The sequence below is a fragment of the Equus caballus genome, chromosome 31 (assembly GCF_041296265.1).
Source record: "Equus caballus isolate H_3958 breed thoroughbred chromosome 31, TB-T2T, whole genome shotgun sequence".
NCBI classification, from domain to species: Eukaryota; Metazoa; Chordata; class Mammalia; order Perissodactyla; family Equidae; genus Equus; species Equus caballus.
In genome coordinates, this window is record NC_091714.1 from 21534350 (window position 1) to 21560333 (window position 25984).

Below are 25984 nucleotides of genomic sequence, written 5' to 3' on the forward strand. Positions count from 1 at the left end.
GAAGGCAGTTTTGCCATATTTTCTCCAAACAGTTCACGAGCCCTTCTCAGAAGACAAGATTTTGTCAACTGCAAAATAAAATATGCAATAAAAGAGTGCTTGTTCCTGTCTAAAACAAAATTTAATCAAGCAATTCACTTTAACAGCTTTCACAATCAGTTACTAACAAAAGGAATCTCTCCTTGATGAGAACCCTGACATGGATTAGTTTTTGAGACCGAGAAACAGAATTGTCAGACACCCAAGATCCTCATTTTCAATCACTCAGTTACCTTACAGAGCTTCTGATACCGAGGAGAAGAAACTGCCATCCTTTGTAAACGATGTAACAAAACCACAACTTTCTGCAGAGACGTTCTCACCACAGCCATCATTTTAAGTTTACCACACTTCTGGAGACACCTCAGAATTTGCATTATAAATGAAGAGCAATGATCATCTCCTCCCGGTCACTGGACAATGATTTGCCAGTTCTCTGAGCATGCTCGTTTCCAGAAATGCATTTGAAAGATACAGGGGCTTAGGTTCTAGGCAAAAGGAGGCTGGTATTCCTTCAACTTCTTCTCAATTTAAAAACAGATACAAACGCCACACAGAAAGCCCCCAGCAGATGCTCACAGCCACTACTTGCTCAGCCCAGCATGGCCAGAAAATGAGGCAAGCTGACGCTGCCTGCTGCCGGAGAGGAGCCGCTCAGAAGCCAAAAAGGATATTAAGTGAAACACTGAAGCTGCAGATACAAAGCAGCCATCCCCAGGGAGCAGAGATTCCACCCAGCACCACCGTGGCTGCCTTGTAGTGGTTCAGACGAAGAGATCGAGGGGCAATCACTCTCTAACTCGAAAGAAGGATGTGTTCACTCCCTGGCTGCTAAACGCAGCTCTGACTGGGCTCTGTGGGATGAGGGAATTGACTGTTATAAATCTTGAGAAGAGCAGAAGGGTACCTGCCTCTAATGATATCAGCCCACACATTAAGTGCTAATAAATCACCTCCAGGCAGGTCTCAGAACAAGACCACCTAAAACAAAACAAAACAAAACATACCTGCAGGGGGTCTCCGGTGTTACCTAAGATACCCTAAAAGCAGAGCCGGCCGCCGGCTCGCGGATGCCTGCCTAGGAAGACAGCCGTTAGAAAGCGAGTGCCCACTGTTCAGTTAGGACTCCTCTAATTAAACAGCAAAGTTAATGAAAAACAAAGAAAGTCTGTAATCGACTACCGACGTTCCAAATGACCACGGTTCCCTTTACACAGCATCCTCACGATCTCATTTTATTTGCCATAAAGCTGTTTGCATTTTATGAGTCAGAAATATAAGACACGATTATATGAAGCAAAAACCCAGTACAGAATTTTTGCCTTTTATATGCATGTGTACATGTTTGAGACACATTTTCTACTGCAGCCTGAATACCATGATAAACGCCAATGGGGGTGAAGAGCTGTTAGGAAAAGAACAAAATAACCCAGGATGATTAAATGACTGGGTCAAAGAGCGCAGCCAGAAATAGAACCCAGACGTTTCTCATCATCAGTGTCGTGCTCAAACTAACAGTCTGATAACGCTGCATTTTCACCTTTCTCTACCACCGTCACAATTCTTTAAAAGAAATGCAGCATTTTAAAGTCTGTGTTTCTCTTCTTTCACTTCCTCTGCCTTCTCAGTCCTTCGGTTTAGCAGGATTTAGACTCCTGCACTGGATCTTAGATAGTTATGTTTGTCAAGTAGTATTTTTGTGGGCTGCTTGTGTATTTTTTTTTTCCCCTGTGGGTCTATTCTGAGACCCTATACTGCCTCCTTCTGGACAGGATAACAATGTCAAAATATCCACATAAAGCCAAAATCAGAAGAGGTAGTCAATTAATGATGTAACTAAAAAATATTAAGTTATTCGGCAAATATATAGAAATAGTAAATTCGTGTTGGTTCAGGGGTGGGGAGCTGAGGAGTTGGCAATGGGGGATTGATAGCTAAGGGGTACAGGTTTCTTTTTTCAGGGATGAAAATGTTCTAATTGAATTGTGATGGTTACACAACTCTGTGAATATACTGCACACAACGGACTGGTACACTTTAAATGGATGAATTGTACGGCATATGAATTATAGTCAATAAAACTGTTACGCAAAAAAAATATGAAGTTGTAATTCCCATCCCTGAAACAGCAGGTGAAATTTTCACAATACAGGTATTTACCCCAAAAAACCACGCTGGGTATGGAGCTTGGTACTGGGCACGATCTGAAAGAATCCTAACTATCAAAGTCTGCGCCTGTGGGACAAGACAATGAAAATTAGGCTGAAAGAAAACACAGGAGATGAAAACATAATCATCCCCAAACACATCCCGTTAGAGAGCAAGCACAGCCATCTACTATAAGACCAAACAGACCACCTCCGAAAGGCAGCAGGGTTTCATCCAAGAAGGAATAAGAGCATCTCAATTAATTGCTACTGCTAAAATGTAAAGCTTACATCTTAAAATATAATTAAAATGATGATAATGTCCTAGAATGTGGGCATGAAAACTCAGAATAAATGCATTTGCATTAAGAGAGAAACTGATTGGGAAGTCAATAATAGAGTTTCATTCAAAAGCAAGAAAACCTTCTGCATCGTTGGCCAAATTCTGTCATCTGACCACAAATCCATAGTGACAACTGCATACCAGGCATCTCCTCCTGGATGATACTCAATGCCTCATTTCAACAGTCAAATGGGTTTACCATCCCATCACACTCCCCACTCACTTGCACCACTGCCCTGACGTTTTCTTCTCCTGTATTCCCAATCTCATGGTCTAATACCCCCTGGAAATCTTCTTTGTCTACTCCTCCTTCTTTCGGTCTACCCATACTATCAAGTCTTTGGGTCTACTCCCCCTGCCATGGCCTCATTTCTGGTCATTATCACCTCTGACCAGATGACCACAAGGATATCCTAATAGACTGCTCTGTTGTCTTGTCTAGTTCAAATCCATTCTTCATAATTCCATCAGCTAGATTCTTATAAAACACAAATCTCATTGCATCACTCTCTTGCTTAATGTCCTTTCATGACTTCTCTCCATTACCACCAAGTTAAAGTACAAAATACTTAACAAGTCATACAAGATCCTCTATGATCTGGACCACTCAGCAATCCAGGAGCTTCTCTCTCCTGAAAGTCTCCGAAGGACTGGGTTTTCTCCTGCTAACAGTCTTCTGCTGAGGAGTAAAACCTAACTGCCTTGCAGCAGGGCAATGAAACCAAATACATAAATCCAAATGGTCATCCATCCTTAACTGAAATGGCATGCATCATATCCTACTCCTAGAAATTAATCTTCATCTTCCTTGTGCTTCCAAACTATCCTTTATCAAAATTTACCTTAAGTTGAATATGGAATAAACTTCTTCTTCTTCATAAAATACACCCATAACTCTGCATCCAATTGTCATAAGACATAAAGAAAGTACAACCAGTGAGTATGTCATGCAAGCAATCCTACATACACCCCATGTGCACACAGCACACATATGCCAAGGTCCCCATTCCATCTTTCATGGTGTGCTCAGAAACTGCCCACACCACCATCTCCCACCAGGCCACCAGAAAATCGATTTTATGATTTCAGCTGCTTTTGTATGTGCATTTTCTTCAACATCTTTCCATCTCCAAACAAGTTTTCATTTTAATTATCTGTTCACTCACACAAAAGGAGCATCATTAATACAAAAGCCCACAGGAAAATTAAAATTCTCTTGCCTCAGAAATACTCAGCAAAAGGTACTAGGCCTCTAACAATCATCAGTCAATAAGGTGACAAAAATAAAGCCATGGAATTGTTTTTTAATAAAATGAGAGAATGTTTTAAAATTAAGAACATTTAATAAAGGAGCAAAGGAATGAAAAATCATGCAAATTACCATAACGTGAAACATCCTAAACATATAAGCAAAGAGATAAAGAGATTTTAATAGGCTCTTAATAAATGTCCTCCTTAATACTTCCTATAAGCCAAGACAGACTATTTTAGCAATATTAAATTATTTTTGAGAAGCATTTGCTATACATGCTATAATGTATTTTAGTCAGCCACCTTTCTTAATGCTGGTTGCCACAAGACAAGTAATCCTGTGCTTAGCTATTTTTATTTAGAAAGATTTTAAACATCTCTATTTACATTTATTTCCACAATTTGAATATTCATTAAATATTGAGATGAGTTTGGCTATGGGAAGAATATATCGCAAGATGAAACGCATCAGAAGACACTACTAAACCCTAAAACAGATCTGTGTTTGCCCCGCGCTCATCACCAAGGCTCATCCCCAGCCTCCTCTGCTCACTGTCTCTCAGCTGCTACCTACTCAAGTGCAGAGATAGGTATCTTTCAAGCCTAACAACATTACACAAATTAAGTCTCCGGGAGCAGATTTAGGTCAGGCTTATAGCTGTGAGGTCATAAAAAATAATATATTCTAGCATCTACCCACATTTAGAGCCCTCTATAATCCACTGAAAATGAGACGATAGCTAAATATTTCATCAATTAGCATTTATGATGACCTCATGAGATTCTAGAGGGTGAGACAAAAGAACAGATTGAACTTGAATACTTGCCTGGTCACTCTCATTACCAAGTCACAAGTGTATTATGCCATGAATAAGAAATAAGAAGTAGTGTAAGCAGACACAGATTTTCATTAAATTAATCTTGAGAACTCAACCACAACACATCCTACTAGTCTTTATGCACAGAAATTACAAATAAGTCTATTCTTTTAAAAAGAAATGTTCTAACTTTTTAATGAAAACCATTTCAAGCTTAGAGAAAATTTGTAGGAATAAGAATAGTTTCAAGAAAGCTTCTGTACCTTTTACCTAAATCAGGACATTTGTGTAAATATCGAGATACTTGTTAACACTAGAAGTTTCAAGGGAAAATCATTACTAAAAAAGGATTCAAAGAGGTCATCATATTGAATTTCATAATGGCGAAGTTAGGGTCCAAGGGCAGTGGTCAGTATTTACTTAGAATCTACACACAGAGCACTGTGCAGACAACAGTACGGAAGAACGTGATCCTTGCCCTTGAAGGACCATGTGGTTAACTGGGAGAGGAGGCAGCACTCATCAGATGACACTGGATCATGAGTTCAGAAGCATATCAGAAATAACAAGTGTCAAAACGATGGGAGAATGACAAGACATAAAGAAGCAAACAGACATAAAACTGTGGTGGACGAGGAGACTTCTCCATTATAATAGGTTTGAAACCAAGCTCTAAGTGCGAAGGCCTGTGACCGGCCAGAGAAGGCCATTCTACACAAAGAAGAGGGGAAATTCAAGGACACTGAGGCCAGTTGTACTTTCTGGGGGCAGAAAAAGGATTCAGATATGCTTCATAAGATTCCTCATAAATCTGTTTAAAAGAAAGATGCTGTAGTCTCCCATTTCGTGTAGAAGAAACACTTGAGCCCCAGACTTTATATACAGTCATAGCCATCAAGCTAAGGATGTAAAAGCAATGCCTTCAAGCCCAATGTTTTTAGTTGTAAACTAAGCCATACAGCCGTTGCAGCTTTTATATTAAATATTTATAATAAATGGAGAAAGAAACAACTTCATATTAAGAGGAAAGGTTCTTATAATTTAGGATTCAATATCGCTAACTGTAATAGGGCTTAAAATGACAGAAAACAGCATAGCTATGAGCTTATAAGTCTAAATAAACAATTATTACTTCCATAAAGCAAGGTATGTTTCCTCCATTAAGTAAAAGTATTTTATCCATCTTATTTCCAGAAACCAATTATTCACAGGGGAGCATGGATTTCATAACACACTAAGGGGATAACCCCACCTTTTAACAGCAATAAATTTGCATGTAGATGGATCAAAAGCAAAACTGAAAATACTGGTTGCAGTTGCCGGTGCACTTGCCTGCATCTGCTGTGTGAGCTCCCTGGCCAGGACAGTGTCCTGCAGAGCATCCTCCCGCTCAGAGGCATCTGCCAGCACGTTCACCGTGGTTTCCGCCTCCTGCAGCCACTTTAGGAAGTTCTCCAGATCCTTGCGAGAGGCCTGCACCGTCCTCAGCTCAGCCTCCAAGGCACTCTGTCTGTCAGTGATGCTGCAAATAACAACACGACAGGATGTCTCCATTACTCACAGTGTGACAGTCCACATCACGCACACCCTACAGAAGAAATTAACACACAGCCTCCCAGGAACCTTCACTGACTTAAGTACCTAACGTAACTGGGAGATTTATCGATATGTGTGTCTTGAATAATCCTCAATGGGAGGACTAATGTGAATTGTGAGAAGAGTGGGAGAGAGATACATAAATATTAACAAAATCCCATCCATATCATAAAATAATTATGACTACATTTTACAACTCATGATTGTACATTAAGTTATTCCCCATACATTTTATTTCAATACCTTAGTCTAATGCCTGACACTCAAACAGCAATATCAATAAATATTCATACGAGTGACTAAATGAATTCTAGGAAGAAGTCAAATATACAGAAATATTTAAGACAAAATAAAAACAAAAGGGCTTACTATACATAGTTTTAAACAACTCAGATCAATGCAAATTGGTTCTTTAAGCTGATTTAATAATATTATATTTGGAAGACACTGGAAAATCAAACTTTTATAAACCTTGCATTAATCCACATCAAAATTAAAACTTAGAATGACCTGGATTTCCATGATTTAAGAGATACACACACTTGTAAATTCAACCTTTAAAACTATAAAACCTCAATGTCCATAATAAGAAAACAATTTAATCTTAAAATCGGTACCAACAGTTTCACTCCTAAGCATTTAAAACCAAGAGAAGTGAAAACACATGGTCCACATAAAAACTTGTACACAGATGTTCATAGCATTATTATTTATAATAGCGAAATAGTAGAATCGACCCAAATATTCATCAACTGAGAGAACTGATAAACAAAATGTAATATACTCATATATGAAATATTATTCACAACAAAAAGGAATGAAATACTGACACACGCTACAATACAGATGAACCTTGAAAACATTATGCCAAGTGAAAGATACCAGACATAAAAGGCCAAATGTTGTATGATTCCATTTATATGAAATATCCAAAAGAGGTAAATCCATAGAGAGAAAGCAGATTAGTTGTTGCCTAGCATTGAACTAAAAGGCAATTTGAACTGATAGCTAATGGGTATGGGGCTTCTTCTGAGGTGATAACATGTTCTAAAATTAAGAGCATGGTGACGGTTGCATGACATGGTGAATATACTAAAAACAACTGAGTTGTACGCTTTAAGAGGGTGAATTTCATTACATATGAACTATATCACAATAAACAAAATCAGTCCCTGTAATATGATCTCATTTATATATATTTTCTATCTGTCCATCTACTCATCCATCAATTCATCATCCATCTATCCATCTGTCCTTCTATCTGCATTTATAGACAGAGGAAGAAATTTCTGGAATGTTAATTTAATATTAAAATAATTATTTCTGGGTGCTAGGTCAAGGTAGTTTATTTGCTATTTGTACTTTTCTGCATTCTTTGAATTTATAATGAACAAGTATCTTTTTTTACACATTGATAAAAAAATTCTTTAAACAAATGGGTAAAAGATTTAAGCAGACATCATTATAGAAGATATATGGATGGCAAATAAGCACATGAAAAGATGCTCAGCATTATTAATCATCAGAGAAATGTAGTTCAAACCACAATATTAGAATGGCTGTGAGAAAATGACTAATAGCAAGTGCTGGTGAGAATGCAGAGTAACTGAGACTCTCATACACTGCAAACAGGAGCGTAAAATGGTACAGCCACTTGAAAAACAGTTTGGCAATTTATTATAACCACGCACTTAAGATACAATCCAGCCATCCTACTCCCAAGTAATTATCCAAGAGAAATGAAAACACGTCCACACAAAACCCATGTGCAAATGTTAATAGTAGCTTTAGTCATAAAAGCCAAAACTGGTAATAACCCAAATGTCATCAACTGGTAAACAGATACACTATGGTACAGGCATAAAATGAAATACTACTGAGCAATAAAAATAAACAAACTACTGACTGATGGAACAACATGGATGGATCTCAAATGCATTGTGCTAAGTGAAAGAAGCCAGACACAAAAGCTACATGCTATGATTCCATTTATATGACATTCTGAAATGTCATCAACCTCATCTTACTAAAAAACCTCCGATAGTATTTGGCTGCCTACAGAATAAATTCAAATGGCTTCACCTGGACCTCAATGTCTTCCATAATCTATCACTAACCTACGTTTCCCTCTTTACCCCCTAATTCTCTCCACTACTCTGTTCAGGTCAAAGTGGTATACACCTCTGTATCTAGAATATTCTTAACACTGCATCCAAACAAAAATTTTATATCCTCATAAAAATGTCCTCTGACCATCTCCACTTATCAAAATCCTACCAATCAATCCTCTGAGGGTTAAGGACTGCCTCCTTCAGAACATCCCAGCCCAGTTAGGTTTCCTCGCTCTGAGTACATAAAAAGTCACTACTCTTCTTTGTACAGAAATTAATCACATGAATGCTGGAAAAGCCCTTGGATTACGATCTTATTTGAGTCTTAAATTTTACTTTAACTACATCATAGAGATTTCTTGTCTGTCCACCTACTCTGTAAACTCAATATGGGCAGAAGCAGTCTTTCACATCTCCATATTTCCCAAAGTCCTTATTACAGTCTTATAATAAGTATTTATAGAATAATGACAATCTATTTATAATATGCCTTTACCTCCCAAACACCATTTTTCAAGGAGATACTGAGAGATGTCCTTTACAAAAGTCAGTTTGTAAACCAAGAAAGAAGAAAATATGAGAGGCATAAAAACAAGAGATCCAACACAGGGAGAAGCAAGCAGGCTCACATGCTAATGGTGAAAGGAGATCTCAGGAAAGAAGGTGACCAATCCAAACTGGATCCCTTGGGGGCGGCCATCACCATTTCAACTGCTGGGTTTCTTGTTTTAACTTGACAAAACTAAGCAAACGTACGCGGTGACAGAACAAGGAAATAACCCAAACGAGGACAAAAAAAACTGTGAAATCCAGGAAATAGGGATGCCAAACTAAGAGGAAAGCACAGAAAATCCCCAGGATTATGGCTGTGCAGCAGGCCTAGAAAGCATGTCTCCAGAAGAGATGTCTCCAAGAAAAAATATTAGAAGTGACAGACGGCTTAATGTGATTGACTTTGTGGGGAATTATACTGTCAGGCCATTGGAAAGTGTGGGAAGAATTAGTAATAGGTGCAAAGAAACCTAAGCAAATAAAAGCAAGGCAATTATTAATTTCAGGTAAAACAAACAGACAGGAAGCAAAATTATAGTAAACTTCAGCACTTGGCTGTTAATGATGTTTAGACAGGCATAATAATGTCAACACAGAGTATCTGCTTATCTAAAAATCCAGTGATGAAACAGTACAGCCACTGTGGAAAACAGTATGGAAATTTCAAAAATTAAAAATAAAATTAACATATGATGCAGCAATTCCACTTCTGGGTATACATCCAATAGAACTGAAGGAGATGTTTGTGCACCCATTTCACAGCAACGTTATTCACAATTGCTAAAATGTGTAAGCAACCAAAGCGGCCATCAACAGATGAATGGATGAACAAAATGTGGCATATACATATAATGGAATATTATTCAGCCTTAAAAATTTAGGACACTCTGCAATATGCTACAACATGGATGAACCTTGAGCACATTATGCTAAGTGAAATAAACCAGTCACAAAAACACAAATACTATACGATTCGATTTATATGAGGTAAGTACTCAGAGTAGTCAAATTCATAGAGACAGAAACTCGAATGGTGGTTGCCAGGGGTTGTGGGGAGGGGAGAGCTGGGAGTTAGTGTTTAACTGGTATAGAGTTTTCATTCTACAAGATGAAAAGAGTTACAGGGGTGGATGGTGGAGATGGCTGCACAAGAATACGAAAGTATTCAATATTACTGACCCGTAAACTTAAAAATGGTTCAGATGGCAAATTTTATGTTATGTGTATTTTACCATGACAAAAAAAGTGGAAAAAAAATTCACTGATAAAGAAGGAAAGAGAATGGTGGTATAAGAAAGCTATATCCTATATATTTACCAGAATAAAATATCAATAGACAATGTCTACTACTATTGATGAATTGGAAGATAATGATATACTCATTTTATTTACAATATGGAAATGTATAAATGACGCAAGGAGAAGCTAAAAGGAGAGAAAGTGGTTGCGCCGAGGGAGGAGGATGTGGTAAGTAGTAAGAGAACCACTATATTTTGTTATAAATCTTTCAGCACGTTTAAATTTTTTTGTAATTATTTGCATACATTTCTTTAATTTTTAAAATTTAGAAGTTACTCACCAGCATTTGGTTGGTGGTGGTGGTGGTGTTTAATCTTCCACCTAACCTTGCCCATATTTTCAATTTTTAAAACATCAACAGAAAAAGCATTAAGAATAACCAAATAAAGACTGTGCCCAAAAGATACTAAAAAGTAAAAACTTAGAGTACACACACACAATTAATCAACCATGAATAGGTGATTCGGATAAGAACACTCACATAAAATTAGTAACTATATAATTTAGTAAAATCAAGTACTTTCATTTTACAGGGTCAGTATCCCTTATGTTTAAGAATATTCATATGTATATGATAGGTTATGTCATAAACAACGAATGTAAAAACAGACCATTACAGATTAGCTATATTAATCCTAACAACGCCCAGACCAGGGGAAAAGGGTGCAAATATGTGAGAGGACTTCACTCCGAAGTCAGAGGATTCCCTGTACATGAGAGACATTTATAGACCCAACAAGCATAAAGGACCAGGCTAGCAGGGGAAGTGGAGATCCTAAAATGATGCCTCAAAGGACAAGTGAGCTAAGAGGATCATGATCACTTGGTCTTAGACAGCATTGGGTCCAGCGAGTTAGGCAATACCAGCCGCACACTTTCGTGACCAGTGCAACATTCTGAATCCAGAAACTAGGGCATTTATTGCAAACCTGTCAAATTATCTAATAGTCATCAGTGGGAAAAGACACTCTGCTGAAAAATATTCCCTTTGTAGGAAACTGCCGAGGAACAACTTTAAGATGATATAAGAGATGGCTACTTTGTTAGTTATAAAACCAAAGAATACAGGTTTTGGATCAAGGCAGACAAGGCTCCACCTTGACTAGCTGTGAAAGCTTGGGCAGCTGCCTATCTCCTCAAGCATCATTTTCATCATCCCTAAACTCCGCTTGGCACACAAGGTTCTCCATGGTCTGAGTCTTGCTTACCTCTCAAGAATCATCTCATAACTCCAAGCCTCATGCTTTATTTCCCTACAACGAACCAATTACTAATCGTCAAAGTGGTCACTGTCTCTGTCACACCCAGAGCTTTACTTAAATATCCTTCCTCTCCCCCCACCCCGACTAACCTTCCCCTTCCCACCTGGTTTATTTCTACTTGCCCTCCAGAACTTGGTGTAGACACCTTCCAAACCTATGATACCTCATCCCAGAACATCCCATGATTTCCCTTACCACGGCTATTAGCATGCCATTGCTGCTGCAACAGATCATCACAAACTTACTGGCTTAAAGCAACGTAAGTTTACTATTTCACAGTTTTCTGGGTTAGTTTCTGACACAGGGCTCATTGGACTAAAATCAAGCTGTCAGCAGGGCTATATTCCTTTGTGGAGGCTCTATGGGTGAATCCGTATCCTCACCTTTTCCAGCTTCTAGAGGCCGCCCACATTCCCTGACTCATGGACCCCTCGTCCATCTTCAAAGCCAGCAGTACTGGGTTGAGTCCTCACATCACATTTCTCTGACCCACTCTTCTGCATCTCTCCTCCACTTTTAAGGACACATGTGATGGAACTGGGCACACCCAGATGATTCAAGATAGTCTCGCCAACTTTGGGTACCATTACTCTGCCTACCTCATTACATCTCCAATCATGACTCAAAGTGACTGTTTTCTTATCTGTTGAAAGCTTCTGAATCCTCAGTGCACCTGGTAGCCCCAGGGCCTACAGACAGTAGCAACTCAACAAGTACTTACTGAACAAACTAATACAAACATAGGAATAACATCTCCCTTCTTGTAATATTTTAAGAAGAAAATGAGGTATACACATATAAGCATACAAGACATTGTAAACACTCAATAAATAATATTTCCCCTAACCTTATATGTGAATTTGGTAAAATACTAGGAAATTAATGTTGCTTATAGCATGCAAATGTGCAATTTGCTAATAAATGTCCTGCAGAATTTTTTTTAAGTTCACATGTATCTGGTGTCAGATTTTTTTTATTATGAATACAGTCAACAACTAAAAATAATGAACACACTAAAACTAAACTCTATTCATAGCAGTCCAAGTTATCTTCATATTATAATAAATATACACTTTAAAATGTTATAATCATAGTGTATATATATTAATTTATAGTTTGATTTTCAAAATTAATATAATTTCATATGAAATTTCAAATAGAATATAGCTCAAAGGTATCAGTTCTCCACACCACACATTTTAGTCTTTTTTTAAGTTAGATTCAACAGTAGAGTATGGTATACTGGATACTATAGGAATCATTTATCCATTTTCAAAGAATTTCACATGATTTATCGTACCACCATAAGGCCAAAAATAATTCCTAAAATTAGAGGCTCAGGAATGTGTATGCACACTTTATCACACAGGCTAATAAATTACCTTTCATGACATGTGTGCACTCCTCTCACAAGAAAACGACCTAATTGTACCACCTCTGCCATTTCCTATTTACCTGGCTTAGAGTAAATCATTTCAAATCTCCAATTTTTTTTTCCATCCTTAAAATAAGTTGCTTGGACTAGATGAGTAAAGAGCTCATTTCAGAATCTCCAGGGGTCCTTTTAAAACTTCATAATCCATCACACAGATTATAAAACCTGCTAGAAGAGTTCCTCCATTCTCGCCCCTTTCCCTAGCTTCAAATTCGGCTTCATTAAGCATCACTGCATGTAAATGAAATGTTACTGGTGGGAACAGATAAGTAGTGTACAGACGGCAAAAGAGCCAGGCGGCATTACTGTGGAAGATCCCTAGGCTCACACGCAGTACCAAATTTCCATGAGTCTGATTCTCAATGCAGTTTGTATCTGGCAGTCTTGGTTGCTCATCTCAAGAAAGATCAGAACAGAGCTAGAGGAAGTCCTGAGAAACGTAAGGAGAGAATACAGGGGAAGGGGTAGTATTATAGAAAAAAAAGCGATTCAAAGTTTTGGAAATTATAGCTACTAGACAAAGGCAGAGAAGGCTTTTAAAAAATCTTTTTAAACTCATAAATCATAAAGAACAAGGATAGGCTGAAAATCTAAAAGATACAACATCTGAAGTTTAGAAGGGTAACTTCAACAGAAATAAAAATTCTTACTTAAAACAGAAGTAACAGACCATAGAATTCTTTAGTGCAAGAAAAGGTGCAGATTGAAAATATAAATAGCTTCTCATAAAAGGCTTAAGGAACACAAGCGACAGATTTATAATAGTTTATATTAAAGGAAATTGGGATTTTTAAAACGTAAACTCAGCTTGTAAAGAGATTTCTGGTACAAAAGCAACTATCATATGCTACGAAACAGCTTATAGTTATTTTATAGCATAACAAAACATGGCCACCCACAACTGACTTTTTTAAATGTTATTTTAAAGATGTGAAATAATACTTGATTTTTAAGCTACAAGACATATTGTTTAATCGAATGTGCATGTGCTTCTAATTGGTCAAAAGAGTGAACACAAATAGATACATATGTTTCTTTGTTTTTTTTTACTTCAATGGAAAAGAGCACCTTAAGAAACTCATAGATACATGTTGCTAAATTTCAGTATACTTAAAAGGTGACCTTTACAGTCACACAAAATGAAATATATTTCTCTCTTCTACAGTGGAAAATAGTAGCATCAGTAGTTTGAGTGGCATGTAGAAAACATACAATGAAACAATCCTTCAAGACTTTTAATGGGTATCTTTACAAGGTAATTGTGTTCTTTGGTAAATAAATAACATTTAGCTGGAAAATGTATTAAACCATGCTGTGAGGAAATGTAGTCAATTTAATAAAGAATTAGTCACTTGCAGATATCCCCAGTGACCTACGGTCTTTCACTCCATGGGACTTGAGCAGACTGTTCTAAGCTGCTGATGCCACACCACTTGGGAAGCTCAAGAGAGGAACCCCCACCCCCACATCCACCCTACAGATAGTCAAGACCACAGAGGCATTTCCATTAGGGGACTTATCTCACCACAAACTATTTTCCTTTTAGCTAAGTCAGACATCCGGGCTTCACTGGCCAACCAATATTGGACCATAACTCCAGCACGACTCTGCGCCTCTCCTAATCTGTCCCAGTCCACCCTCAAAATTCTTCCTCCATTAAGCCCAGAAACCTGTTCTAGATCCCCAACTCCTCAGATTAAGCCCTTCACCTTAAGATAAAGTCGAATTGGTTTCCCTAGGGCTATCAATTCATCTGCAAATTTTTAATGAAGTTTTTTTCTTTTTTCTCTCAGACTCTATATCCCTCGGGATGAGGAGTGGGAATAAGGGTCTTCCTCCTTGCTTCCCATCGCTACTTCCAGGCAAGATCGTACTCTCCCAAAGCACAAGATATTTATCCATTATGTTCATATACTGATGGCCAGGTCCATGGTCCCTGCATATAGTCATCAAGGTTTCTCACTGCCTCAACGTGAGTGGAGTCTGAAATCCAACTCGAGATCTGCTTGCCAAGCCGCGGTTCTAGTGAGCAACTGCACCACCCAGGGAAAGGGTCACGTCAGACACCATTATGGACTAGAGGCAACCCCTGTCTCCACTCCCTTACAAATACCTTCCTGTGCCCTGTCTCTCTCTTTTTCATCTGCAGTCTTTCTACTTGCTTCTGAGTAGAGGGACATTGCTAAAGAACACTACCACAAGGCTATCTTTCCTTTACATTTTTTATTATAAACCACACGCTCCCATCACTGCCCAGCAATACTATAAAGTTCTCCTAGGAAGCTCTCTGTCCCACCCACCAAGATTCTGATTTTACATCTGATCCTCTTTCTTCAAATCTCCTCAGTCCCACCTCCAACTCAATGACAGCATGCCCCATGGATCATAAAGAAAGCAGAAGTCACTGCACAGGGAATCTTTCATCTTCCCACCACTAATCCAACACATGCATCTGTACTCATCTTCTCATTGTCCTTCCTGCCATAGTGGAAAATGCATCCCAGCTCTTACCAAACTCAATCCTCCAGATGCCGCCTTCTTGTCTACTCAAGGACTTGCTTTCCTCTTTCCTCTTTCTTTGTGTTCTCTATCTTGCATCATCAGCCTCTCCTCTGCTGGATCATCCCACAAGCACACGCACATGCTTTACCATGTCCTAGCTAAAGACAATCATTCACCTCTCTTTACCCTTCAGTCTCTCCAGGTACTCCTCAGTCTCTCTGTCACTCTTCATCACAAACTTCTCTAATGTTTTTTCCACAAATTGTTTCTACTTCCTCACCTTCTTCTCATTTTCTAGCCCCATCACTCCCTTGAAACTGCTCTTTTCAAAACCGCTAGTAACCTCCAAACCATGGAATCTCATAAATGGTGTTCTATGTCACCTTTTCTGATTTATCAGCCTAATTCAACAGAGTGGATCATTCCCTCTTAGAAATATTCTCCTCTCTCAATTCCCTCTTAGAAATGCTCTCTCCCCTCCACTTCTGAACACCACAAATCCTGGATTTTCTACTTCACTGGAAGCTTTCTCTCAGTCCCTTTTGTTGTCTTCTCTTTTCTTCTCCAACACCAAACTCTAGGCTTTATGGATTCAGTCAAGTGCCCTCTTTATTCTCCATCTTTACTTATTTTCCTAGTGATTTCACCCCAGATTTTACCCCCAATGTAAATGCTGAGAACTCCTGAATTCATATCTGAGGCCCAGAATATTGGAGTTCTAGGTTCATGTACCCAATTGCCTACATGACCTATACACTTAGAGATCTAATAAGCACTAAAATGAACATATCAAAATCCAATTCTTGGTTTTTCTCTCCCAAAAAACCCCACAGCCTTCCCCAGTGAACAGTACCACCACTCATCGTTTTACAACGTGCCATCTTTGATTGTTTCCACTCTCCCAAACCATATATCTAATCCATCAAGACATCTTTTCTACTTCCAAAGTATCTCTCTAGGCCATCGTCTTCTTTCCACCATTGCTGGCACACACTAGCCCAGGTACCACCATCTCTCACCTGGACCACAACTGCTGGTTCTTCACTGGTCTTCACAATGATTCTCTTATACTCCTACAATCTATTCTCCGTATAAGATCCAGAGGAATTAAATTTAACATATACAAATCAGACAGTGCCACTCTCTTGCCTGGTAATTCCAATAGTTTTCCTTTGTTCTTATAACACCCAAACTCCCTCCCCATGTCTTACAAAGTTCAGCACGATCTGGGCTCTGTCTCCGCCTTCTCCCACATCTCAAGCCCCTGCCCCTTTATTCTCTATACTTCGATAACATTCTATGTTCTTTCCTGCCTCCTGACTTTACATTTGCTGTGCACTCTGGAATGTTTTTTGGATGGTTCCTTTTAAACTGTATCAGCTTAAACACCACCTCCTAGGTCATGCTTCCTAAATTCACCCAAGCTAAAAAGTTTTTCTCTTATGTAGCACCTCCTTAATTTCCCTTTTCCTCCAAAATAATCACCTACAATTTTCTTACTTTACTACCTGGCTCTCCCTATGAAAGGCACTTCCTGGGGGTGGACACAGGGCATTGTTTACAGCTGATTCTTCAGGGCTGATACAGAATTTGACAAGTAGGAGGCTAAATAAATACACATTTAATTCACTAACTAATGCAAAAAGGAACAAATGGAAGCAGAAACAAACACTACAGGCACTGGTCCTTCCGCTTGTCTGAAATGGAGTTTAATATAAGGAGACATATTTGCATACTCGAGCTTGATATTTACAAAATGAAGATGTTAACATTTTTATGTAGATGACACAAAGACATTGTTCGTAAAATTCCTTTTTACAGGCAATAAAATCATATCTGAAATATTAAAATAATATAGCAGAAGAGGAAAATACGGAAGAGTATAATTTTTACACTTTTCTCCTTGGCCAGTTTCCTTCCCAGCTCAGAAGGGAAACCAAAAACGAAATGCTAGCAATGAAAATGAAAGAAACAGGTAGAAAAGTAAAGGTGACTTTCAGGGAAAGAAGGAGGCTTCTGAGAGGGTAAATTGAAGTTGACTGGCCCAAATCTCTGAACCTCACACTGCTGTACAGGCTGGAAGGATAGGCTGTCTGTACTTTTCATCCAAGCCCATTGATTTGGGAATGACAGCTGCTACAGCATTCATTTTAAGGGCGCAGAAGTTGAGTCTGGTTGATTTCAGGCCACAGGACACAATTCCAATATGAGTGTCTCCTACCCATCGTTGTTAAAAGGAACTGACCAAATCGAACAATGGAAAAATGCTGAAGAAGAACGCTTCGTTTTTACTAATCTGTAAGGACGATAAACAATCTCTACTAAAAAAGCCATAACAGAAATAATGGAAGGAATGAGATTAACGCCCTTCTAAAGGAGGACCAAGAGCCCTCCTGCATTCCTTCCACCATGTAAGAATACAAGAGGTCTGCGACTCACTCCCCCCATGGGCACCCTGATCTCAGACCTCCAGCCTCCAGAACTGGGAGAAGTAAATCTCTGATGTTTATAAGCTCCTCAGTCTGCAGTAGTTTATTACAGCAGCCTGGACGGATTAAGACACAAACCAAGAAAACGGCATTTCTAAGAAATTTCATCCAGTACTAAACGTTTATAAGGTCTATACCATATTCAGTAAAACAGACAAGCAACTATTTTATCATTAGTATTAAGTTGAGACTGTTCAAAATGACTATAAACAAACAAATGAAAATGACCCAACCTTCTGCTAAGTTAACTACAGACAATACTGTAAAACAGACTGAAGGGCAGTGGATTTACAAAGAAGACATAATATGCCAGCGCAGATGATGATAATTTGGCTACCCTTTTGTAGAGCACACAACCACATACGAAGAACTTAATTTTTGATTCTCACAATAATCCTGGACATTAGATACCTTGTCCACTTTAAAACCAAGGAAATTGAGGCTCAGTGAGTTGAAATAACTTGCTCAAGGTTCACACAGATGGTAAGTGCGTAAGTTTGTAATTTAATCAAGGATTAAAGAGACCACAGCCCGTGTGCTTTCTGTGCTGCCTGTACAAACCAGGAAGCACCTTAACACAGACAAGGTAAATATGGCTTTTGGGAGATAAGGGCAAAGAGAAAAACACAGAGTAATTAATCATCTACAAGATATTCTTTATAGCATAAAGTTATGTTGTATCATTTCCTTTACAATATTTCAGCATAGATAATTATATGTACGCATATGTATGTATGCAAGTCTGTGTGTGCACATATACATATGCATACACACAGGCACTCCAGGGCTAAAACGCCACTTCAGACCCAAATCAGGCATCCACACTAAAAGTTACTATAAGCACATTTCAACTATCACTATCTCAATTTGCACTAAAAAATTTGTTAACTGGCATTAAGAGACGTAGGGAAAAAAATTTTCACAGATGAAAAGAGTAGTAGTCAAGATGTGTCAATGAATTTAAAATGTTAGAGACGGTTCTACTGTTTACAGAATCCAAAATATCCGCAAGCCAGTTGTGTTTCAGAATTAAGAAGTTTTTGTACATCAGAAAGCTATTGTTATGAATGTATCTATATGACATATTAACCCCACGTAGGGTCTGAGGCAGCAAACACGTTAATATTTCTGCAGCTAGGGCTAGGCTATTCACACTGAGTTACAAAGACTATAATAAATAGCCTCATGTCAATGCAAAGCTTTCTGTTATCAGAGCGTATTGGATTTTGGCCTTGTAGATAAGGGATGGTGGACCCGTAACTGTGAATGGCCAAATTACTTAGATCAATTGTAATTCATACAAAACAGTTTCTTTGAAAGCTGATATCAAACTTCACACATTATGCCACAATAACAGCGTACCATGTGCAAGGATAATAACCCTTCACTTCTCCAGAATTTGGCTAACAATGATGCATATCAGAATACGGCTGGGAGATAAGGGAGCAGCTCTGTATAAGGCCTCTTGGTGGCATTACAGCGGACACAATGGCCCCAGACTGAAGTGTGTAATATTCCTAGCAGAGGCCCCCCATATTTTTAATCAGATCTGGTTTCTAAACTCAACACAGATAAGAAACAGTAAGTGGAATGACAGACAGATCCAAGAGGCGGGTACACAGAGCAGTCAGCAGCAACAGCTGACGTTCTGACAGCAAAGGAGAAAAATAAAACCATTTTTAAGGACGGTAAGGGCTTGAATGCACAGTTAAAAAGGTTCAGATTCCAATCCCAGCTTTGCCGGAATGAGCTGTGTGATCTTGGGCATCCCTTTGCATCTCTGTACTTCAGTTTATTCACCGACACAGCGTGGATGAAAATGCTGGCTGGTCTCCTCTGGTTGTTGTGAGATTTAAATGAAAAAAATGCATGTGAAGAGCTTAGCACAGTGCCTGACAATGAGCTGACACTCAATAAAATGTATACACCAAAAACAAAGCACAAAATCTCATCAGGCATAGCAGCCTGAATAAATTTACTACCACTTCTTCAGAACTCAGAGCATGGAGAGCATTATCATAATTTAGCATAGGAAAATATCACCTTGGCTGTGGTATGTGACTTTGAACATGTCATTGAACTTCTCTAAGCCTGAGAGCATTAGATTAGGCCCTGCAGTCTCAGTGGAAGTGATACGTGGCTCTCCGGGGGTAGAGGAGGTTGGAAGAAAAATTTACTCTTTTTATGTATAAAGCACAACTATCAAGTACAGAAACAAATACACAGTATACCTGTGGTATTAAAATTTCCTGAGGGTGGGATCTAAACAAGTTCCTTAGGGGGCTGATAATGAAAAAATTTTGAGAAGTCCTGGTTTAGATAAACCATAAGGTCACACACAGCTCTTAAAGTTCCTTAATTCTATCTTCACAACGATAATGCAAGAATTCAAAAAACATTTAATATAGGTTCACATACTTTGTTTAAGAAGATAAGGAACGATTTGCATGTTATGGAAGGATTTGCATGTTATAGAAAGATCTCAATTAGAACAGTTAAAAACTGTAAATATCATTGCGTTTAAAAGAGAAAATCTTCTGAAGGCATAAAAACCCCACCTGTCACTCATGAAGGGATTTCATGAGCCACAGTTTTGTTGTATTTTCCCCTGCTTTATAGATGACAATATGCCTAAATCATGTCTAAATATTAATAGGTTTACCTATTTCTCCCAAAACGCAGAAAGAAAATAAGAACAACAACTTGTAACTATCATAAAATTGGGATGCTGTGGTTGTCTCAGCTAGGATAAATGACAGATCACCTCAGAATATAATTCATTCTTAATTGCCTCTTCCATCTAATCTAACTACTGCTGTAGGCTGTCTTAAAATATTTACAAAGTAAAAGTGAAAAGAAGAATTGGAGGTGCTAAATAAAGAGGCCACACATTCCTAAGTGATCAATTTTTCTCGTATTGTTTACAACAAAAACAAAGTCATAATTCTCATATATGGAATTTCTGGAAACACAGATAAAGTATGCTTAGGGACTATCTCTCTTAGGGTAAAAGCTGGGTTTTTTAATTGAGATATAACTGACATGTAACATTGCATCAGTTTTAGGCGTGCAGCATGATGCTCTGATATATGTGTATATTGTGAAATGAACAGCACAATAAGTTTGGTTAACATCCATCACCATACATGATTACAAATTTTGTAATTGTAATGAGAACTTTTAGCAACTTTCAAAATACACAATACAATATTGTGAACTAGAGTCACCAAGCTGAACATTTACTTCCCCAGGACTCATTTATCTTATAATTGGAAGTTTGCACTTTAAAGCTGTTTTAAATTCACCCCCTGTCCTGACTCAGTTTTGAGATCCTCAGTATATCCAAATAACTTGTTACAACAAAAGAAAACAGTTGTCCTAAAATGCTAGAAAGATCTGTATTACATATTCTGTATTACTATATTCTGCTTTAACTACTTTGAAGCTTTTATTTGCTACTCCAGTCTTATTTCCTCCAGAATCCTGGGTGTATACAGCAACACATTCATGGTCATAAACTGCTTCATAAATCTTTTCTTTGAGTTTTCTGAAAATCGACATTAGAGATTCGAACTAAAAATGACATTCTAAAGATGTATAAAACACCTCCATGTCAAACTGCTATTGAACGGTTGGCCATACTTTATTACCAGTAATATATATCATAAGGTGTTCCAATATTACTCATTTTATTCACTGCAAAATAAATATGTTTTCATATCAAATTAGCTTTCAGGCAGTTGCATTTGAATATATAAAGATGTGTGTGAAACCACAATTTCATTTAGACACAGGCATTCCCTGTGCTATGCAGGAAGTAAACACTTTTTTACTGACGATGAATATAAATATGCAATCTTAAAGAGATGCTAACCACTGTTTATAGTTCCTCAAATCCCAGGTGTTCAAGTGACAGAAAAATCTCTCTTATAAACACATATGCTATTTCAGACTGCTCTGAATATACTGATTAGACAGAGCAATGGAAAGAAAAGATAAATTAGTTGAAGCCCTAAATACACATCGTATATTTCAGGAGTCTAGCGCTGGATCCATGCGTTCTCAGCCTCAACCGAGGATGATCCGGCCAACAGCACACTGTGTTGATTACCATTAGGGATCACATTACCCTAACGCATCTGTAAATACCCAAGGGCTCCTTACCATCCGAGGACTACAAGATGCACTCTGGGGAATGTGGAGAAGAGTCAGAAAATAGAACACATCAAATGATCACTGGCGAAGTGGAGACTTATTCAAGAAAAACTCCATTGTAGAAATTCAAGTAGATAATGGCCAAGTATACATTCTGTGTGATAATACTAACTCAGCACAGCAAACACAGAAAACAATAATAATAAAATGGACTTCTAGAAGTCACAGATGTGGCATGTTTCCATGAGAAAGCCAAAGCAATCAAATTCTCAACTTGTCCACATGCATTTACCTGCCGGGACTGAGCATTACCTTTGTTTCAGATTGATCCATGATGTTTTTAAGTACTCGGTGGTTTCTTTTACATTCCTGGTGTCATCACTGCCATATTCCTCCAGCAGTTTCTGCAGGACGTTATCGAACGCCATTACAATACCATCACCAGGACCCAGTTCTTGAAGCAATATCTAAGGTGTAATTTTAGGCATAAGTGTTAGACTTGGTCACTCAGTAACTAATATTACCAAAACACTGGTCCTCCCAGTAGGTTTAACATGTTTTAGACCCAGATATCAAAAGAAGAAAACAAATTATGGGACAAACTCACGCATGTAAGCTTAAACAAAAATAATTCTGGGAGTGAAAAGAAGAAAGTGATCAGGTACGTGGCAGATGATATTAAAAGATTATTATCTGTACCCCTTTGATATACTTTACTTCCTCAAGCCATTTGTCTTTTTCATCCTTTCTGCTATACGTCTGATCCTTACGGGAACATACATTACATAGGGACGAACTCAGGGTTCCTCTCTACATGCCTGGAGAAATGGAAAGGGGCTGACAATACGGAAGTCTTCTGTCTGTTGCCCCTGCATCTCCACATATGTTCACAAAGTTAACTATTTGGGTGGATCAAGCAACTAAGCAAGGTTTCCTGACGGTTGCTTGAACAGCTAAGCTGATGCTGAGTGGGTCCACAGGCACTGGTTGCTGGACACACTTTCCCATCTCTGAGAGCCCCTGGATCAAGACACTCTCCATGAAATCTAGATGACAAATGAATGTTTTGATAATGCTTTTTGTAGCAATTGGCAGAAAAATCCATCCTAAAGATGGATGAGAAGAAAAGAACCATACTGTTGTTTAAAAAAGAATATTCTGAATATGGTAAGTGAAGTATTGACATCACTTTTGACTGTATTCCTCTAGTTAAGCGTCCAGGGCTTTTCCGATTATTACGGTTGAGTCCTTTGGTGAAAACAATCGGCAGATACCATAAACACAGGGAATGACCCGGGAAATCAGGACACCTGGCCACTTGCTTTTTAAATTGTAACGTGAAAGTCTCCATGTATGAAGAATGAAAACATGCTCTGATGTTTTAGATTTTGTTTCTCATATATTCTTTATTATACTCTTCACGAATGTACACTTTCATCTTAGGCTATCTGAAGGGCAAATAAATGTTACACCAAAATATAACCCAACAATCATAACCTCTAATTCGAGAATACTTTCTATGATTGTAGAGAGAATTTAAAATAGCACTTTAAAAACACCATAAATGTTAAATATCATCAAGTCTACAATCAAACTGATCACAAAAGTGGTATCTGCTCTGATGATATGGATAAAACAGTTTGGTTATAAAGGTATTAGAAGAAACTAAACTTACTTATTACCTGATTTGGTCACTACAGTAGCCCTCAAATGAAAGTCTCAGGGAATTTCATAAATAAAAATAACCTTCAAGGTAGACACGGAAGGGAGCAAAAGGAGGGTTCCTGGGATCCTGAAAATGTTCTCTTTCTAGAAGTTGGTTCACAGGTGTTCCACTTGCAAAGAGTCAGCGAGCTGTAACTCTGGGATGCATGTACATTTCTACGTGTCATGCCTCCAGAAATTATTCAAAACTCTTCCTGGTCAAATCCTTTATATAAATTTCAATATGTATTATAAGCCCTTGGGAAAATGTCATGACAAGTGTCCTTAAAATTACAGTTAACAATAGAACAAAAAGCACATCCAACAAATCAATAATGCCAAAAATATCTAATGAGTCTTACCTGATTATCAGAAATTTGTTTGACGAGTGGATCCTTTCGGGCTTGCTGAAGCATATAGAGTCGAGCCTCGTACTTCCTCATAAGTTCTTCAGTCTCCTCTCGGTGGTCATCCCACTGACGGCTGTCAACAATCATATCCTCCAGCTGCTGCTGCCTCAACTCAACGCCATGCTGAGTGCCATCCCACTGGTTCTTGACCCTTTCCACTGGGGGAGGCATCATAAAAATAACCCAGAAAGTAACTACCAGGAAAGGGAAAAGAGACCTGATACCAAATTTTCATAAATAAGGTTTTAAATAGAAAAGAGAAAGGAGGCAAGTTGCTACATACATTCTAAAGAAATTTTAATACATGTCTACCTTATTGTACAACTGATATATTTCTGAAACCATTCTGGAAGAGAAAATCTTGGACTAAACTCTATTTTAAATACACTAAAATACTCACAATAAAAATATCTACTATTATAAACTGATAAACCAAAAATTATAAAGAAAATAAATTCCTATCTAATTTATACTTACAGAACCCAGTTTGCTGAAGGTAGAGTTTAACAGCACTTGATGATGGAACTTAAAGACACAAATTTAGTCATTTATCATCCACACAGGAGATGTCCCAAGGTAGTCTTGGGTTTTAAGAGAAAACAAACTATTTAAGAATACTTTTCACATTTGTTTTACCATAGCATGAAACCGCTCTAAAAAGTAGTATTTTTATATGTTCAAGAGAAACACTAAAAGTCAATTAAATTCAAGGTCTATGTACCCAGCAGCTCTTTATCCTAAAAAAATCCATATTGGCTCATTTCCTCTGTCTTTTTTATTGTGTTTCTTTCTACTTCTCTTTCTTTTATTCTCTACTTCTGTCTCTTTCTCTCCTCCTCTTCCCTCCCCTCCCTTCTCTCGTCTTCTCATTTTTAACTTGGAGTTATGGAAAGAGAGATCTAAGGAAACTTAGACTTCTGATTATTTACATCAGGGGTCGTTCACCATCTTAACAGAAGTACCAGTACGCAAAGGCTTTGAATATCCTCAATGACCCAATGATAATCAGTAGGTAGAAAGCTAAAAACAAACTTCTAGAAGATGTTCTGGAGGCCAGACGGACTGAAGGGCTGTGGTTGAGCACCAGGCCAAGAAGAACTGGAGTACAAGGTAACATTTCAGCTAAGTCATAATGGGACCTTTTGGTAAAATTCTTGGCCTAATGGAGGGTTATAGTAAACCATAATAGCTATTAGCTATTAATTTAAGATTGTTCAGAAAACTGTAAATTATACTTACACATAATAATTCAAAAAAACTGTTCAATGAGATTATGCTATCTAGTTTAACAGTTTCAATAAAATGCTGTCTTGTTTATCAGTTTCAATAAATTGCTTACGTTTTTAACTTAAGGAGAGGACAAATTTATCGTAACGTTCCATTGGTCAGTTAAAAAGTTACAGAAAGTACTTACGATCAATTCTGTTACTAATGGAATCCTTTAACATTGAATGAATAAAACCAAAGCCATCGAATGACAGCAAATATCACAGGTTTATGGTAAAAGTAGGCAAATCATCCTATTCCTTGTGAATAACTGTGAAGAGCAGGCTACTATAGACAGTAAATTCCAGCTGAGAATGGTTTTTGATATAATGAATAGTAACAAAGACTATGTGTAGCCTCTACTCACACACACACACACACCAATGGAGAGACAACACAGAGAGGGAGTTAAATTGCAAAGGGAAGATATTCAGGAGCAGGAAAGTTGTGTAAAAAACCTTAAAAGAAACTTTGGACAGACAGAGAGGTGATAGAAAAAAAACCTAAGATAGTAGAAAAAGGAAGCTGGAGACGGCCTTGTAAATAGTTTGGTGTCGCTAAAGCAGGGCAGCTCCCCTGCCACGTGGCAGGAAACAGGATCAATC

General features: G+C 38.0%; 1 protein-coding gene across 38 annotated transcripts in view; it reads right to left on the reverse strand.

Moving 5' to 3' along the window:
- UTRN (utrophin) overlaps positions 1-25984 on the reverse strand; it is a 478290-nt gene that overhangs the window by 221121 nt on the left and 231185 nt on the right. For 33 of the 38 annotated variants that reach the window (XR_011434362.1, XR_011434361.1, XM_070256224.1 and 30 more), the window contains 3 exons: positions 24066-24271; positions 22312-22466; positions 5931-6120 (listed from right to left, as the gene is read on the reverse strand). Coding sequence is in view for 36 of the 38 variants with exons in the window: in XM_070256224.1 (XP_070112325.1) it covers positions 5931-6120; positions 22312-22466; positions 24066-24271 (551 nt within the window). In the remaining 2 variants the exon portion in view is untranslated. Of the gene's footprint in view, positions 1-272; positions 916-5930; positions 6121-22311; positions 22467-24065; positions 24272-25984 lie in introns of those variants that run through there. The other 5 variants (XM_070256245.1, XM_070256244.1, XM_023633052.2 and 2 more) reach the window with 4 other exon arrangements.